The following is a 15,308-nucleotide window of genomic DNA, read 5'->3' on the forward strand; positions in this document are numbered from 1 at the left end:
TTACTTTTCCAAAAGGCAGATCTTTTAGCTTATGTACAGAGATATATATATATATAGAGAGAGATAGAGTGATTGTGTGAGAAAATGCAATTAGTTTGACTAAATTTCACGATTTAAATTTCGTTGGATTGGTGCAATCAAAAATTCCGTACAGGTGCCGATAAGTAGCTACTAAAATTCCACCCTCCACTTTCCACTGATTCCATCTTCTATTTGGTGACCTTGTGTATGCTCTCGGCCAGATAATCCACATTCTTGCTAGACACTCCGGCCATGGAAATGCGACCATCCTGGGTCATGTAGATGCTGTACTCCTTGGCTAGTTTCGTGACCTGTTCGGGTTTCAGGCCCGTAAAGCAGAACATGCCAATCTGGTTGACAATGTGTTCCCAGCTGCGGCTGGAGCCCAGCTTCTTGAGGTTCTCCCTCAGCGTACAGCGGGCATCGATGATGCGATCGGCCATCTGCTTGACATCCACCAGCCACTGTTTCCGCAGGTCATCGCTGTTCAGGATCTCGGCCGCAATGCGGGCTCCGTGTATGGGCGGGCTCGAGTACAAACCACGAATGATGATCTTCACCTGGGACATCACACGTGCGGCCTCCTCTTCATCGGTGCAGACAACGGTGAAGGCACCAGCACGCTCTCCGTACAGACCCATGTTCTTGGCAAAGCTCTGGGCCAGGCAGAAGTCATGGCCATCGGCCTCAAAAATGCGCACCGCCTGGGCATCACGATCCACATCGCCCGAGGCGAATCCCTGATAGGCAAAGTCAATGAAGGGATACAGTTTGCGGTCCTTCACGACCTTGGAGATCTCACGCCACTGCTCCACAGTGGGGTCCACGCCAGTGGGATTGTGTGCGCAGGCATGCAGCAGAACAATAGCTCCCTCGGGGGCTTTCTGGAAAGGCACATTAAATATACACTTTTTAGAGTTTCGCTTTCGACTCGACGCACCTTCAGATCCTCAATCATGCCACTGAAATCCAGATCGCAGCTGGCGGGATTGTAGTAGCGATAACGCTTAACGGACAGACCACTGTGCTCGAAGATTGGCACATGATTGCCCCAAGTGGGATTGGGCATGTACACATCGCGACAGCCTGTCCAGAAACGGCTCAAGAAGGCGGCACCCACGCGGAGAGCTCCAGTTCCACTGATCGTCTGGGTGGTGACATTGTGCTTAGCCTGCAGGCGTTTGGAGTCCTTGCCCAAAGCCAGTTCAATGGCTTTGTTGTAGAACTCGGGAAAGCCAATGATTGGGGCATACTCCTTGTCCAAGCCGCGACCCAAAACCCGCTTTTCAGCCTGTCAAATGATTGTCAAATAGAAAATGTATCGTTGAGTGGTTGTTAAGCTGTTTGGCTATTTTCAGGACTCACCTCCCGCACACTGGGCAGGACGAAGGGCTTGGTGTTATCATCGCGGTAGGCACCAACGCCCACATTCATCTTTTTCGGATTTTGGTCCCGCTTAAATGCCTCTGTAACGCCCAAAATGGCATCGGGAGGACCCATTTTTACTTCCGAGAACCATGATGATCTGTAAGAGAGTAAATAGTGTGACAAATCAGTTGGGTTTCTTGGAGCTCATCAACTATCTTGGGTTCTATTTTTGTAGCCTGAACCTTTAGCCCCCTTAATGGGTTCTTCTTATATTGTTATCTTTCCTAAAATTAATTGAGAGATTAAAATGCGCTGCTTAGTGGGTTATCTACCACTTGCTTTTATCATTTGGGTTTCGTGGCTAAAGTTTGAAAGTCATCTGGAGGTTTTCTTGGATTTTGCACCTTCTGTTCTCACACCTCGAGGGGGTACAAGCTCTCTTATCAACCTGACGCCACAGTAAACAAGCTCGAACGATTTACATGAACTGAATCCACCCTTATAGGAGAACATGTGCATAGATCTCACGGAGCCTACGTCAGTGATAATGTCTCTGCTGACGTATACGGTTTTGTCACATTTAATGCAGAACTCAAGGAAATTCTAAATTTAATCAAAGTTCTTTCAATTAAGGAAGCCGCTTCCTATCGCCGTTTTTGATTGTGTTGATAAGTCCACAAAAGTTTCCGGTTGCAGTTCGATAAAACAAACTTTTCTCATAAACCAAGAAGTACGAGTAGTACCATAAAAATCAAAGCACGCGACCAAAGCGTGCTATGTCAATGTATTACCCTACGAAATTTGTGTGCGGCTTATCAGGGGCCATAGCAGATTGGCTTACCCGCCCTTACATTCGCTGGACCATAGGCGTCTTAATAGAGGTAATGAATTTTGCATTATGACAACAGATTTTTAATATAAATATAGCTTAAATGTGACGTAAAATACTGAAAGTACAGTGACTATGAAACCAGAACTTTATGGTTAGGATATTTATAAAAATCACATTGTGTAGAAGAGAATATCTGTAGATGAAGCCATTAAAATGTATTAATATATTATCAGAATTTTTTTAAAATGTCAAATATTGGTTTCCATACAGAAATAATAACGAAAAATTGTTCGAAACAGTTTTGAACTATAATAAATATTATTTAGGGCATCTATAAGTCGTTCAGTTTCATCCTATTCACTTATTTGCTTATGGAATGTTTTGTCAAGCGCGAAGAAAAAATAGAAATACAACAAAAACGCACCCATGGAACGTCATGAAATTAGCTTTAAAAATAAATAAACATCCGTTCATTGTGATAAATTCACACATAAAAAACATACTACATTTTTTAGACACTTATATTATATAGGGAAAGATCTCTAGTCAAACAGATACTCGTACTTTTAACTCATTGAAATTACTTTTATGGACGTTAAAGTACTATAAATGTTTTCTCTCTTCTGTAACCAATGATAGTCCGCTCTAGGATGCTTCCATTGTGGTGCCTACATTTACTTCTTTGAATTCCAAACATATGCAAATATTAGCAAGAACTTCCACAACATGATAAGAACAGCTGAGCAGTCTGCTATAAGTCCCCATAAAATAATGAAATTTAAGCCCCATCTGGTTCACACAGACCCATTTCCAGTTTCTCAGTCACCTCATGGCTGACATAATGAAATCAGCCTCAAAGAAAAAAGCACAACTCAGAATTCGCATTGGCCCACAAATTGCACCAGTAATTGCACACAAAAAACATCATTGGGGGGCCGCAGTCACTGGAGACCGGCAACTGCAATGACCTTGACAGATGACACTGCGCCGCTGCAATCTGCAACGTGGTTCCATAACAGCAACAACAACAACCCCTCCTCTCTCTCGTATCTCTCCTCTCTCCATACTTACTTGCAACGCAAAGCGGCGGCAGCCGAGGGTGCCACACGGTTGCTCAAAAGCAAACTGCGCTTATAGATCTGCGACATGTTTGCTATAAATGCACAAAATAAATGTACTATTTTCTCGTAATAATAATGAGTGGTAAATGCCGGCAAACGGTAGAGCCACCGATGGATTTCAGATGAATACTAACTAGTGGAATTTTAGTCGAATCCGCCCGAACTAAGGTAAAAGCTACGCACGCAAGAAATGTGACCGCATGAGGAACGAGAAAATACGACAGAAGAGAGCCTAAACTTTTAGAAAGCTTATGAAAACAGAGAATGGGCCCGCTAAAATTTGATTCACCCATCTGGCAGCTTCGCCAAAAGCTTTGCATTTTGCTTACTTTTAAGTTTTCTGTTTGGGTTTTACTTTTAAAATTGGTCTATGGGCTAAGAGAAACCTCATCATGAAATAAGAAGGTTGCATAGAGATGGATAGATGGTGATGTCTTGAAGTATGGCTGGAATCTAGAGCTTTGAGGTATCTAAGGGGTTCTTTCATTTCAGATATAGTTTTTAAGAGGCCTTGCAGAAAAGACCCGTTAATATCTGCGTTGGTTGATGAACAGCTTCTGATTAAACCGAAATTACATTTACAGCAGCATAATTTAGCCATTCAAAAATCTTCACAAATCATAAATAAATAAATTAAATGGGCACGATCAAACTTCGACAATTTTTAAAAATAATTATAACGTTTCGTTATGCGATCTTTGCGTAAATAAATTAATGGGAATGATATTCATTGATTCCATTGAGAAGAAGTTTTGTAGATCATATCGGAATAAATAAGAACGCTTGCGATAACCGTGAGGGAACGCTTTAAAAGACCACAACAGATCTTCCTATCGCCACAAGTCCATCTCTCCAGGTGAAAGCTTTCTTCGCACAGCTGTTCGAATATTCTTGGAGCTTTGTCCGTGCTGTTTTCGTTATTCTTTCGCGTTTGCTTTCTTGTAAGATTTGCCGAGCTTAGCGAGTTCAGTAGATTCGTAGCCGCCGCGGGGTTGAAAAAGAAAAATAAAAGGTAAAGAGAAAAGTCTTCCGCTCGATAAACGTGAATTTACCTTGTAATTGAATTAAGCAGGAAAGCAAAAGCGAGAGGAAAAATGCTGAGATTTGCTGTAATTGCCTGTCTGCTGGTGGCCTTCGTCCAGGGCCTGGAGTTCAGCGATTGCGGATCGAAGACTGGGAAGTTCACCCGTGTGGTCGTCGAGGGCTGTGACACCACCAAGTCGGAGTGCATCCTCAGGCGCAACACGACAGTGAGTTTCTCGATAGACATTAACCTGGCGGAGGAGGCGACCGCCGTCAAGACTGTCGTCCACGGCAAGGTTCTGGGTATCGAGATGCCTTTTCCGCTGGCCAATCCCAATGCCTGTGTGAACAGCGGTCTGAAGTGCCCCCTGGAGAAGGGGGAATCGTATCGCTACACGGCCACCCTGCCGGTTCTCAAGACCTATCCGAAGGTCGCCGTGCTGGTCAAGTGGGAGCTGCAGGATCAGAATAGCGACGACATCATCTGTGTGGAGATCCCCGCCAAGATCCAATAGAAGTCTCCCCGCGAATTACTTGGGCATGAGAGTGGCGAACGGAAGCCGCCCCAAGTTCAGCCTGTATTCTCTCCCTCTTTCTTATTGTAATCTAATTTAAAATAAAGAAATACAAAATTAACTAACTTTTGTGTGTGTGGGTTGTACGAGTCACAGCCCCTGTGTCTATATTTATCTGCGTGCCTGAGTGTGAGTATGTTTTCGGTTAGGCCTTTTATTATTATTTCCTTTGTTTGCTTCTGATTGCATCTTCCGCTTTCTGCTGCCTCCGGTCATCCATCATCAGTCATCTCCCTCTATACATCAGAACATCATAAGAGGGAGACACACGATACAAATCAGAGAGTGAGATTCGGGTAAGAGACAAGTATTGCTTTTTAACAGGGGAAGGTAATGTTAGCTCCCGGTTGGTGATTCTATACTGATCAGCTTTTGAAAGGGTGAAACCTGCACATATACCCTCGAAGAGGATATTATGATTTTGATGTGAAGTTTGCGATGCAGAGAGGGTTGCTTTTTCGATAATTATATTTGACAAGTTTATACCATTCACCTTCGAAATTTCACTTCTTCCTCGCAGAATAAGAAGTGGGCGAGGTTTTTTCAAAAGCTACTGCTTGGGATTGTTGATTGCTAAAAACACTTCTGGGCAGATCAGTGTTGCCGTTCCCTGTAGAGTCTAGACTAACCCGAAATTTTCGGCACGACCTATTCGCATACCTTTCTGTAGGTCAAACTATGTTCACTATATCAACCTAGCCTATCTTATTCCATACCATATTACTGGATCGTCCGATTTTTATAAATAAATGAGAAGCTAGGAGGTCGTAGGACAAGAGTTTGGTATTGTATTGTTCATTAAAGTGCCAGTAATTAAATCTCTATGTAACACAGAGACGATTTGTGTGTTCAAGGGTATCCAATAGATTTTTTAGTCGAGTCTCTTTTTATTTGGTTCGTCCGCACCCAACTAGAGTCGACAATTCGATGAAAAACAGACAACTGTTAATGTGCAACAGATTTTTTATAAAAGAGTACTCGTACACCCAGTAGTGCTACTGTACTGATCAGAATTTTCATAGGTTCTTTCACTTTCAGAAGAAATTGGACAACTGTTTTCAGTTACTATATCACCAGATTGTTAATAAACGAGTACGCGTACACCTAGAAGTTCTACTGTAGATGTTGATTCATTGATAGAAAACAGACAACTGTTGGTTCCTTTGCTTTTAGAAGAAACTGGATACATCGTTGAAAAACGGCATTTGTGTCTTGTTTATGAAAGAGTACGTGTACACCTAACAGAATGGCTACTGTACTGATAAGCATTTTACAGGCGAAATAAGACTAGGGTAATGTTGATTTGCCGTCTGATTATGAATCACTATCATTGTTTTCTAAACTCTCAGTCCTCCGTACAACGGAGATAATGAATTAGCTGCTAGGTGGCCGAATCGAATCGAATCGAATACAATGTTCACCAGTGGCTTTGCTTTCGGTTTCGATTTCGGTTTCGCTTACGTATTCTGTTCTCCAGCACAAAGAATGGAATGGAATGGGCTGATAAGACGCAAAAAACAACTGCAAAATCATACGAGGAGATTGTGAAAGGGAGGGAACCAGAAGAGGGTCTCGGGGGTAGCAGCTGAAACCAAGTAAAAACACAAATCAACTGCAGCACCCAGAAGCAGAAGCAGAAGCAGCAGCAGCAGCGCTTTCCATTTCGTTTTCTCAATTTCCATTCCTTTTTCCGCCAAAACACACCCACACCCACACACCCACACACACATATACGTGCATGTACCATATGGCAAAATGCAAATAATGCAAAGGCTGAGCGAGCGGATGAGAGATGGGATGGGAATAAGGGTAGGGTTATGGGTGGGGCATACGGCGTAGGGAGCTCGGTGCAGATAGAATTATCCGCAGTGCGCCAGGCGGAGGAGGAGGATATTTAAGCAAAAGAAATCGGTTTATTACATTCACTTTACCCCACGAATTTCATGAAATGCAATGCAGATTCTGATTCCCATTCCCACTCCAGTAGTTCCGTTATTCAGTTGTTGCACTACCAGATACGTTTTCGAACAGCTTAAGGTTGACTTGAATGCTTTATTTGGGTTTGGGATTGATTGAGATTTGAACTATGATCATTGGGAGTGGAAGTAATTGGCTTTTTACCTGGATAAAGAGCATCGAATACCAAGAATTTAGGGAATAATGAGGAAGGAACCTAAGAGGGTTGAAAGATAACTAGACAAATGATATCATTTGTATAGGATGAGGGGACTAGAAGGGAAATCTCAATGTTAAATTGAATATGATACATTAACTACTGGTTAATCATGCTGGAGGATCACTGAAATTGCCTAGGATTCTGAATAATAATGTTTTGTGGAGATAAAGGGAAATTGTGTTGGAGCATTTGTGCCGTTATTTAAAGTGCTATAAGTAAACATAACGTTTAACTTTAACTGCAAAAAATATAGTCAAAAATTGCACTTATCCAAATTCAAGCGATTCCATTTTGAAAAGTTCAATTTTATTTTGTCTTCCGGTTAGAGCCTTCACAAGTCCACTTCCTACATGCTTCTACGCCAGTACCCCTGATGTTTTCACTTGATTTACATATGAATCCGCATAAAGCACACGACAGTCCGAAACTCCAAAGAAATGTGGGCCAAGCCCCCAATCTGCCCCTCGAGGCACCACTCCCTCCCCCTCTCCCTCTCCCTCTCCCTCTCCCACCCTCCCTCACTCTCTCTGTAGACACAGCTGACGTTTAAAAACTTGACACAACGCGACGGGGGAGGCATACAGGAAAAGATGAGGAGGTGGAGCCAACGGAGTAGAAAAAGGAGGGAAAATTCAGAGAAAAAATAAAATGGAAAAAATGAAAAGAAAAAGAATATGTAGGCGGATATAGCCATGTCTCGTGCTGCTGCTGCTGTTGGTGGCACTGCCTCCATCTCTGGCTGCATATCATATGAGGAGTCAACCCGTGCATCAGAACCGCCACAACCCCCTCACCCATACACAGCCCATACTCGTACTCGCTCTGCTGTCACACCCCCTTGTAAGCCGCTGTGTCTGCACGGAATTTCTTGCATAAATAGCAGCATGTGCAGAGATCTTTCTTTGAAAATGAAAATAACCAACTAAAAATTCTCTATAAAGTCGACACTCGCACTTTTAAATACCCAATACTAATGACAAAGACAGAATTTTCGTTTTCAACAACAAAACCACGCTGAAAATGTCGTGTATTCACATTACTATGTTTTTATCATTTCTTTGTCAATACCGAATAGGAAAGTATCTAAGAAAGTATCATGAGATGATTCCAAAAAAAAAGATAAACAATTTTTGAGATTCTACTAACCTTAGAGAAATTTGTAAGACCAATCTTCCTTTCCGTGGAGTTCTTTATGGTACGATGACAGAGGATATCCTGCACAGCTACGACTCGAAAACCATCTTCTTCTTTTTGCTTTCTTAAATTGTATATTCCCTGTGTACAATACAAGTACCAGGTATCATCATATCTGGTCTGTTGCTGCATTTAAGAGTTAAATGCAACATTCAAGCCCAAGCCACTGTTGACCAATCCCCACCCCACCCAAGCCCCCACACTTTTGGCCAGGAATCGAATGTTAATGTTATATGAACAATTTTCGTTTCCATGCGGTTTCCCTACGTAAATAAATTCGAGCTGCTGTGCTGGGTAGCCATGTCGCTTTTTTTGGCCTTACCACAGAGCGAATTTTCTTGTTTTTAAATTCCGTTAATTGCCAGCTTTCCACTTTAAGGACCTCTCAGTGTTTTCCAAGGAAAAAATCGGCCGCTCTGCCGCTGACAGTCTGCTTAACTTTTGTTTTTTTTTGTTTATCTGGTTTATTTCCATTTTTTAATAATAATTTTTTCCCATCTAAATGACAACTTTTTGTTTTGTTTGAGAAGTGCTTTTAGTGGTCGAAACTTCAGAGTTTTTTTTCTAGAGTTATGTAAAAAGGTTTTTGGGACAGAATTGGTTTGATTAATTGTTAAAGTTAGAAATTTGTTTGTGGCACATGTCGTTAGAGGACGTTTATTTTTTGATAATTATAACTTATAGAAGTTGGGACTATTTTTTAGTTGGGGCATTGATGGCTTTGACAGAAATAGGAGGGAGAAAATATAGGAAAATGTTCTATATGTAGAGATTCCGTTAAAAGTTGTGTGATACAAAGAGGAAAAATCTTAGAGACAGGACTGTCATATTATAAAATTATGTCCCAACATTTCTTATATTGGTTGTATTGTAACTTCTCCGGCTATAACGATAAGATTCTATAATCTTTTATAAGTCACCCACTGGATTCATAGACAGTCTTTATTATTGTACATCCAACTAAGAAATCATCGTTTTTTCCAGAGTTCCATTTTTGAATGTAGGCGCGAACTACAGCTTGTATCTGCACACTAAGAAGCGCTTTTTGTACATTCTTTATTCATATTTACGATGTATTTTTTGATAGTCCTCCCACTCCTAAGTACTGGCTGATCAAAATTGAATTCGTCTCTATATACATATATTTTAATGGCATTGCAGTTTTTACTGCAACAGAGTACGGTTTTTTTTGGTTTTTTTTTGGTTTTTTTGCTTTTCTGTTTTTGGATGGTATGGTTGCTGTTCTCTGCTGCGGTTTGGCATTTTAAATAAATCCCATTCGCTGTCAGTTTTGGCTTGCAGTTATCTTAATTATTTGCATGTGGCCAGACAGTCGTTGTTAACAACATGGAAATTCATTGAAAGCCATAACTATAAGCGAATTTTTCATGGGGGCCAAATAGTGTCATGCCCTAGCCCCTCAACTGTCAATTCTTTAACAGTTTTTTTTTTCTTCTGTCAGCCAGAACAGAACAGACGCAGCCGGAAAAAAAGAGTTTCAACAGGAACAATCTGCAGGGCTGATGCTGACAGTTATGATATGGCTGGACAGTACACGACAGGACACCAGCGAAGCAGAGGAGTAAAAAAAATCGAAATTGCGTTTCACTGCAATTAATCAAATGGCGAAACAGATAGCTTAATACGTTTACATTTTGTTTGCTTCCTGCAATGGGGATACCCCGGGCAGGAGTCAACCGGAGTCGCTATCCGATGTACGAAGTCCTGTGTCCAGTGGCATCATTAGCATTCTGATTACCTCTACATTTTTAATGCGCTTTCATTTGTTTGCCCACATGTGCAAATTATCCGGGGAGTGTCCTTCAGTTGGCTGCCTTTCGCTTTGCAATAATTTGCGTGATTAAAAACAAATTAATTTTAAATTAATTCTCCTGCAATGAGAACAAAAAAGAAATGAAAAGACAAACAAGCCGTATTTTTGTTGACATTTTTTATATCTTTCTGTTATTTGTCAATTATGTGTAATTCTCTTCAGCTCTTAAGAGGTTTTCAATCGACGAAGTTGATGGTGAATTGATCCAACAGAAGCTGTACAGATTAAGCCATGCTACAGGGGAACTTTGCAGAGTAATTGGGAATTCATTTGAAAATACTAGAATAAGAAAGTCCCTTCCAGACCATAACACCACCTTCTCGTCTGTGGTGATGGTTTAAGAATTATTCTTCTTCCGTTCGGACATAAATAGAATCTTTAACATATAAAAAATGAATATAAAAGGTGCTTAAGTTCAGGTTAAGGCACAAAACATGTATCTTTCGATGATGTAACCTTTCCTTGGCCACATTTACTCTATAGTCCACAGATTTTCCATCTGCTAATTGCTTATATCTAACATTACTTTCCATAGTTAGCCAATACTGACACTCGAAACCTTTAAATTAGTTCGAAAGAGCATACATTTCCCCTGCTCATTAACATATGAAATATTTCCCCCCCCCTCCGCCACACACACGCACGAAATGGCCGCACATTTGGTGGGAAATGCAAAGTACATTTGAACTTTGTAGCGCAATAAAATGATTGAATTAGGCTCACACAAACACAGGGCTTTCCGCAGAGGGAAAGCAAATTGCAGCTGGTTATAGTTTGAATAGAAATCGAATGGGGTTTTCGGTGGCGCACATGCGGCGTTTGCATCGCGCATTTAGTGCACTTTAAGAGAAAACCATTTGCATAATGAGCGACGAATGATACGAAAAACCCAGTGTATCCGCTGGACAACAAATAACCATAATCTACATAAAAAAATCAATGGCCGGCAGATGAGACGGACAAAGGGTTGGGGCCCTAGGCTGGGGGCTGTGGCGGTTCCGCCTGAAGAGTTGTTCAATTAATATGCTATGGTCCATGCGGCGTATGCGTAATGCCAAAAATTCCAAATAAGGTAAAATGAATGCACAATGAATGGGTTGCCAGTAAATAAGCGCATAATGCTTTGTGCGATATATGTCTAATATGCACTTAGGTGGGGATTGTGTGTTTTTTGGGGGCATATAATATTCTATTGATTGCCACAATTTGTTGATCATTTTTGGCAACAATTTTCGGGTGCAGCCACAAACGAAAGCAATTAAAATGGTAGCAAAAAAAACAGGAATTTAAAGTGGTATTTTTCTAGAAAATTCTAGAGTGTGTTGGAGGGAGTGGTGACAGAGCGATAAAGAGGAGTTAGTATTCCCCCATTTGTCTAGACGGACAAAAGGCTATGAATGACTGCCAGACTCTATGACACACATATGCAAATGTCCCCCGAACCACTAACCTCTATTTTCACACCCAACTCAGCCTCCTTTTTCACACACCCCCCTGTCAGCCCCCTTACCACCCTCTAACGCACACTCATTTGCAGTAGCAGCATCCCACCATATAAATCACATAAATATTCACATTTATTTTCATTTTCAACGCGTTTTTCCTACCTACTATTTTTGTTTCATTTCGTTGCAGAAGCGGTATCATAGAGGGGGCTACCATATGCACTTTGCTCTACATTTCACTGCTTCTATCTGCATACATATATAGATATATCTTTTTTCTGTAGAGAGAGAGAGAGAGAGAGTAAAAGGGAGGCACTTAAAAAGTCGTTACAAGGTGCAAAAGTTTTTCTATGTCAAAATGTGGAGCCAGGCAGAGACAATGACAATGAAGTGGATGGCCCACAGCGAGGGTGATAGAGGGGTTCCTAAGAGGTAGCATATATCCTGCCTGCATATGTCAATAGGGCTTAGTGGGAATGGGGCAACACTTTCGGCCCGCTCAGGCATTGAACGAGCAAAAGCAAGAGGCATTTCTATCATCAATTTTGAAAAAGAAAAATGAAAACCCAAAAATTCCTTTTTAATTGCCCCCCAAAAATGGTCTGTCTCGCTCCTTCTTTCGCTTGCAAAGTTTTTGGAGCTCTACTTGGAAAACATTACGGACAGATTTGGTTTTAGATTCAATCAAATATTTGCGGAGAAACTTTAGGCCAAAATTTGAAAACTTTTGCATGCCCCGAAATTGAGTTAACTCTGGAGAGGCTGATTGGAAGCGAGATGTCTCAAATCAATACAAATACCAAGGGAACACACATGGATACGCATATCTCACATAGATACACACGCACACAATGACAGCTTAAGCCGTTGAGGCGTGGATTGCAATCAATTTGAAATTTATCGCACTCGGACTCATTTGCCTGCTGCCCTGCCACAAACACCACAAGAGAAACGCACGACTCGACGCGCCGTTCCTTCTCTCATAAATAATGTTATGAGAGGCCTTCATTTATTACACCTATCGGCAAACTTTACAAAATTGACAGCTTAATGATTTGTTCATAAGTCTGCCAATGGCCCTTTAATTAATGTTAGAGCTATTTCGCCTCTCAACCTCTAATGGTAATTAGAAAAGTTCTATGCATTGGATTATTTAGAGGCAGGAAAGTTATTTGGACAAATTATGTGGCAGCCTGGCTTCGATACGGTAATGGATACAAGTCTGCAAACAAAGTTATGTTAAAGATACTGAAGTATTTCGATAGATTAAGGGTGGGGTGGATAATGTAATTGTGTTTCATTCAATTTGTTCATGATTGGCAGGCGTTTGGGAGTATACACGAACCATATGTAAGAGCATATATGACTAGAAGTCCTTTTTACTGCCCCGCCTTGTATATCCACAAACGAAAATCATCTTTAGGGCAGAATCATCGAAGAATAAGCCTTAAGGAAGGCGAAGTCAAGCGAAGGGACTTACAATACAATACTTCTATAAAGCTGTCGCTAAAGACCAAAGACTATACGAAACCAAGATGTTGCTTGAGGGACCAAACATCTGTTCTATATCTTGATCCCCCGTAATTCGAAAAATATATCCAAAATATGTGAGTGTTGATTAGCAACTGCTTAAAAATTATATAGGACTAAGTTCACAAGAGTTTAAGTCATCTTTTATTCTCATATACAGCAACTATGCCCTCGCTACATAAATTTCTAGTTGTCAATGTCCCAACAAAGCTGTCAAACACAGAACAATCTACTCATTCCCACAACTGTCTCTTTATTACCCTAACAACAGCCCAAATTGACCAAGGCTTCAATCACATGCATATTTAAGCCAAGTTTTCCATCGCAATTATATAATTTAGTATGCCAATCTGCCATTTTGTTTGACTTCTATCGACATAAATATTGTATAATGTGTGTGAGGAGAGGGGAGGGAAGTTATGTAAACGAATTTCACACTCTCACCTCATTGCATTTCAATGCCAAGAACTAAGAGCTCTGGCCAGTGGCAGAGCAACATCAATTTGCCATTTCATCAATTAAATATGCTGACAGCCTTCAATTATTTATTAAGAAGAAACAATGGAAAGAAACAGTGGAAGAAGTGGCGAAGAAAGTCAAAACAATAAAATGGTGAGAAAATATATATTTATATATATCTATATATGTACAGTGAAGGTTCTTTTAAAACAGACTAAGAATCAAAACTATAAAACTATAGAACTACATATAGAAGAATGCCGTGTGATGGCAGTGACCATTTGTGTTCGAGTATATTTACTTTCCCAAGCCACGGGATATATACTCGCATAAATGATGCTCCAAGAGTAACACTGGGATTCAGAAAAGACTCCATTCAAAGGGAGATCGGAGAGAGATGATCGGAGTTTGTGCTGATTGGGGCTCAATAACTGTTCCTTTTCATATCGGCTAGTGGCTTGTATCTCTTGTAAAGGGTTTCATTAGAAATGGTCGCAGATACATACATACAAAAAGTGGTACACATCAAGAAACCAGATATTTTATCCGCTTAAAAGAATATTACTTTACATGCAATCACTTTCCGCATTCCATATATTTTAAGGGAAATTTGCGTACACTTTATAGATCTAACCGTATAGAGTGCTTGAACTGCAGTCTAGGATCTATATAGCAAACCCATTTCCAGTGGTGGTCCCCACTCAATGGCTTCACTGTATTCAATCTGTGTTTGTGCCTGTTTTAACGGTTGTGTGATTGTGTCTTTGTGCGGGTAGAAATTACTTTTCAGAAAATTATCATCAACAGAGGACACACACGAGCAGCGAGTATCTTATATGGGGGAAATTCAATTTGATGCACATCAACATGATGCTGCCACTGCCACACTGCCAGTGCCACCGATGCAGTTTCTGTTGCTGCTGCTGCTGCTGCTGTTGCTGATGTCACTGATGTCACTCGCCCGACTCATTAAGTATTAATTGTAAATTTTAATTAAAATAAACCGAAACGATTACGGACACAACGGTTGGTCTCGGGGAAAACTTTCTGGCACTGATGGCCAGGCCAGGTAATAATGTTTACTGATTTTATACCAGCACAAACCAATATGGTACCACCCTCGTTTCCCACACATACGTGTATAAACATATATATATTATACCACATACCTATAAAAACCCCCATTAATTGCCACAGGAAAAGACGTGCCTGCGAAAGTAAAAATAATCATAAATAATGAAAGATTGCCACTGCAACTGCAGTCGAAATTGCAACTGCCGCACGAAGCGGAAACGGAAACAGAGGCTGACATCTTTTGCCATTCGATGCTGGCTTTGATCAGTGGGTTAACTTATTTGCTTAATGGCAGGTGGTGGTGCTGCACGGCAGGTGGCGGATTGTGGGGCAGGTGTAAATATCCACTTTTAAGTGATTGTTGCCGCAGCAGATTAATTTCATATACATTTCATGGTGGGTAAAAATGTTGCACTGTCTGAACAGGAACCCGACATGTGCTTTTCTGCAATGGATGGTACCTTTTTTTGTGGAAGAAGAGAGTGGTTGGGTAGGATTTTAACGTTGTGAGAAATTTATCAGAAGTGAAAAAGGAAAATTGTTGTCTAATAAATTTAAAAACCAATGACATATATAAACATGCATTTTGTAAGAAGAAGGTATCACCTTTTTCGAGATCTTTTTCACTTTCAATAATCTATTAAAATGATCACCCA

The 15,308-nt window shown here is 40.8% G+C and overlaps 2 protein-coding genes across 5 annotated transcripts; one reads left to right on the forward strand and one right to left on the reverse strand.

Annotated features, from left to right (window-relative positions):
• Positions 1-27: 27 nt before the first annotated feature.
• On the reverse strand, positions 28-3,512 carry Got2 (glutamate oxaloacetate transaminase 2). Of its 3 annotated transcripts, none has more exons than XM_001356909.4 (4): positions 3,293-3,512; positions 1,387-1,546; positions 962-1,312; positions 28-905 (listed from the first exon to the last, which is right to left on the reverse strand). In XM_001356909.4, the coding sequence occupies exons 1-4, from the start codon at positions 3,367-3,369 to the stop codon at positions 210-212; spliced, it is 1,284 nt and encodes a 427-aa protein (XP_001356945.1). In that variant the 5' UTR covers positions 3,370-3,512; the 3' UTR covers positions 28-209. The 3 variants fall into 3 exon arrangements, with proteins under 3 accessions (XP_001356945.1, XP_033237007.1, XP_015036314.1); XM_033381116.1 differs by lacking the exon at positions 3,293-3,512 and adding an exon at positions 2,231-2,368; XM_015180828.2 differs by lacking the exon at positions 3,293-3,512 and adding an exon at positions 2,241-2,269.
• Positions 3,513-4,203: 691 nt separating this feature from the next.
• Npc2a (Niemann-Pick type C-2a) lies at positions 4,204-5,001 on the forward strand. 2 transcript variants are annotated; one of them, XM_001356910.4, is made up of 2 exons: positions 4,204-4,354; positions 4,415-5,001. In XM_001356910.4, exon 2 carries the CDS (start codon positions 4,437-4,439, stop codon positions 4,878-4,880), a length of 444 nt encoding a protein of 147 aa, XP_001356946.1. In that variant the 5' UTR covers positions 4,204-4,354; positions 4,415-4,436; the 3' UTR covers positions 4,881-5,001. The 2 variants fall into 2 exon arrangements, with proteins under 2 accessions (XP_001356946.1, XP_033236184.1); XM_033380293.1 differs by having other exon boundaries at positions 4,236-4,354; positions 4,412-5,001.
• Positions 5,002-15,308: the final 10,307 nt, after the last annotated feature.

The sequence above is a fragment of the Drosophila pseudoobscura genome, chromosome 4 (assembly GCF_009870125.1).
Source record: "Drosophila pseudoobscura strain MV-25-SWS-2005 chromosome 4, UCI_Dpse_MV25, whole genome shotgun sequence".
NCBI classification, from domain to species: Eukaryota; Metazoa; Arthropoda; class Insecta; order Diptera; family Drosophilidae; genus Drosophila; species Drosophila pseudoobscura.

Bases quoted from the DNA above. Each gene is read 5' to 3' on its own strand.
- Got2 (XM_001356909.4), bottom strand. From the start codon at position 3,369: ATGTCGCAGATCTATAAGCGCAGTTTGCTTTTGAGCAACCGTGTGGCA. The intron at 1,547-3,292 runs GTAAGTATGGAG...ACTCTCTTACAG, and splicing joins GCCGCCGCTTTGCGTTGCAA to ATCATCATGGTTCTCGGAAG. The intron at 1,313-1,386 runs GTGAGTCCTGAA...ATCATTTGACAG, and splicing joins TCCTGCCCAGTGTGCGGGAG to GCTGAAAAGCGGGTTTTGGG.
- Npc2a (XM_001356910.4), top strand. From the start codon at position 4,437: ATGCTGAGATTTGCTGTAATTGCCTGTCTGCTGGTGGCCTTCGTCCAG.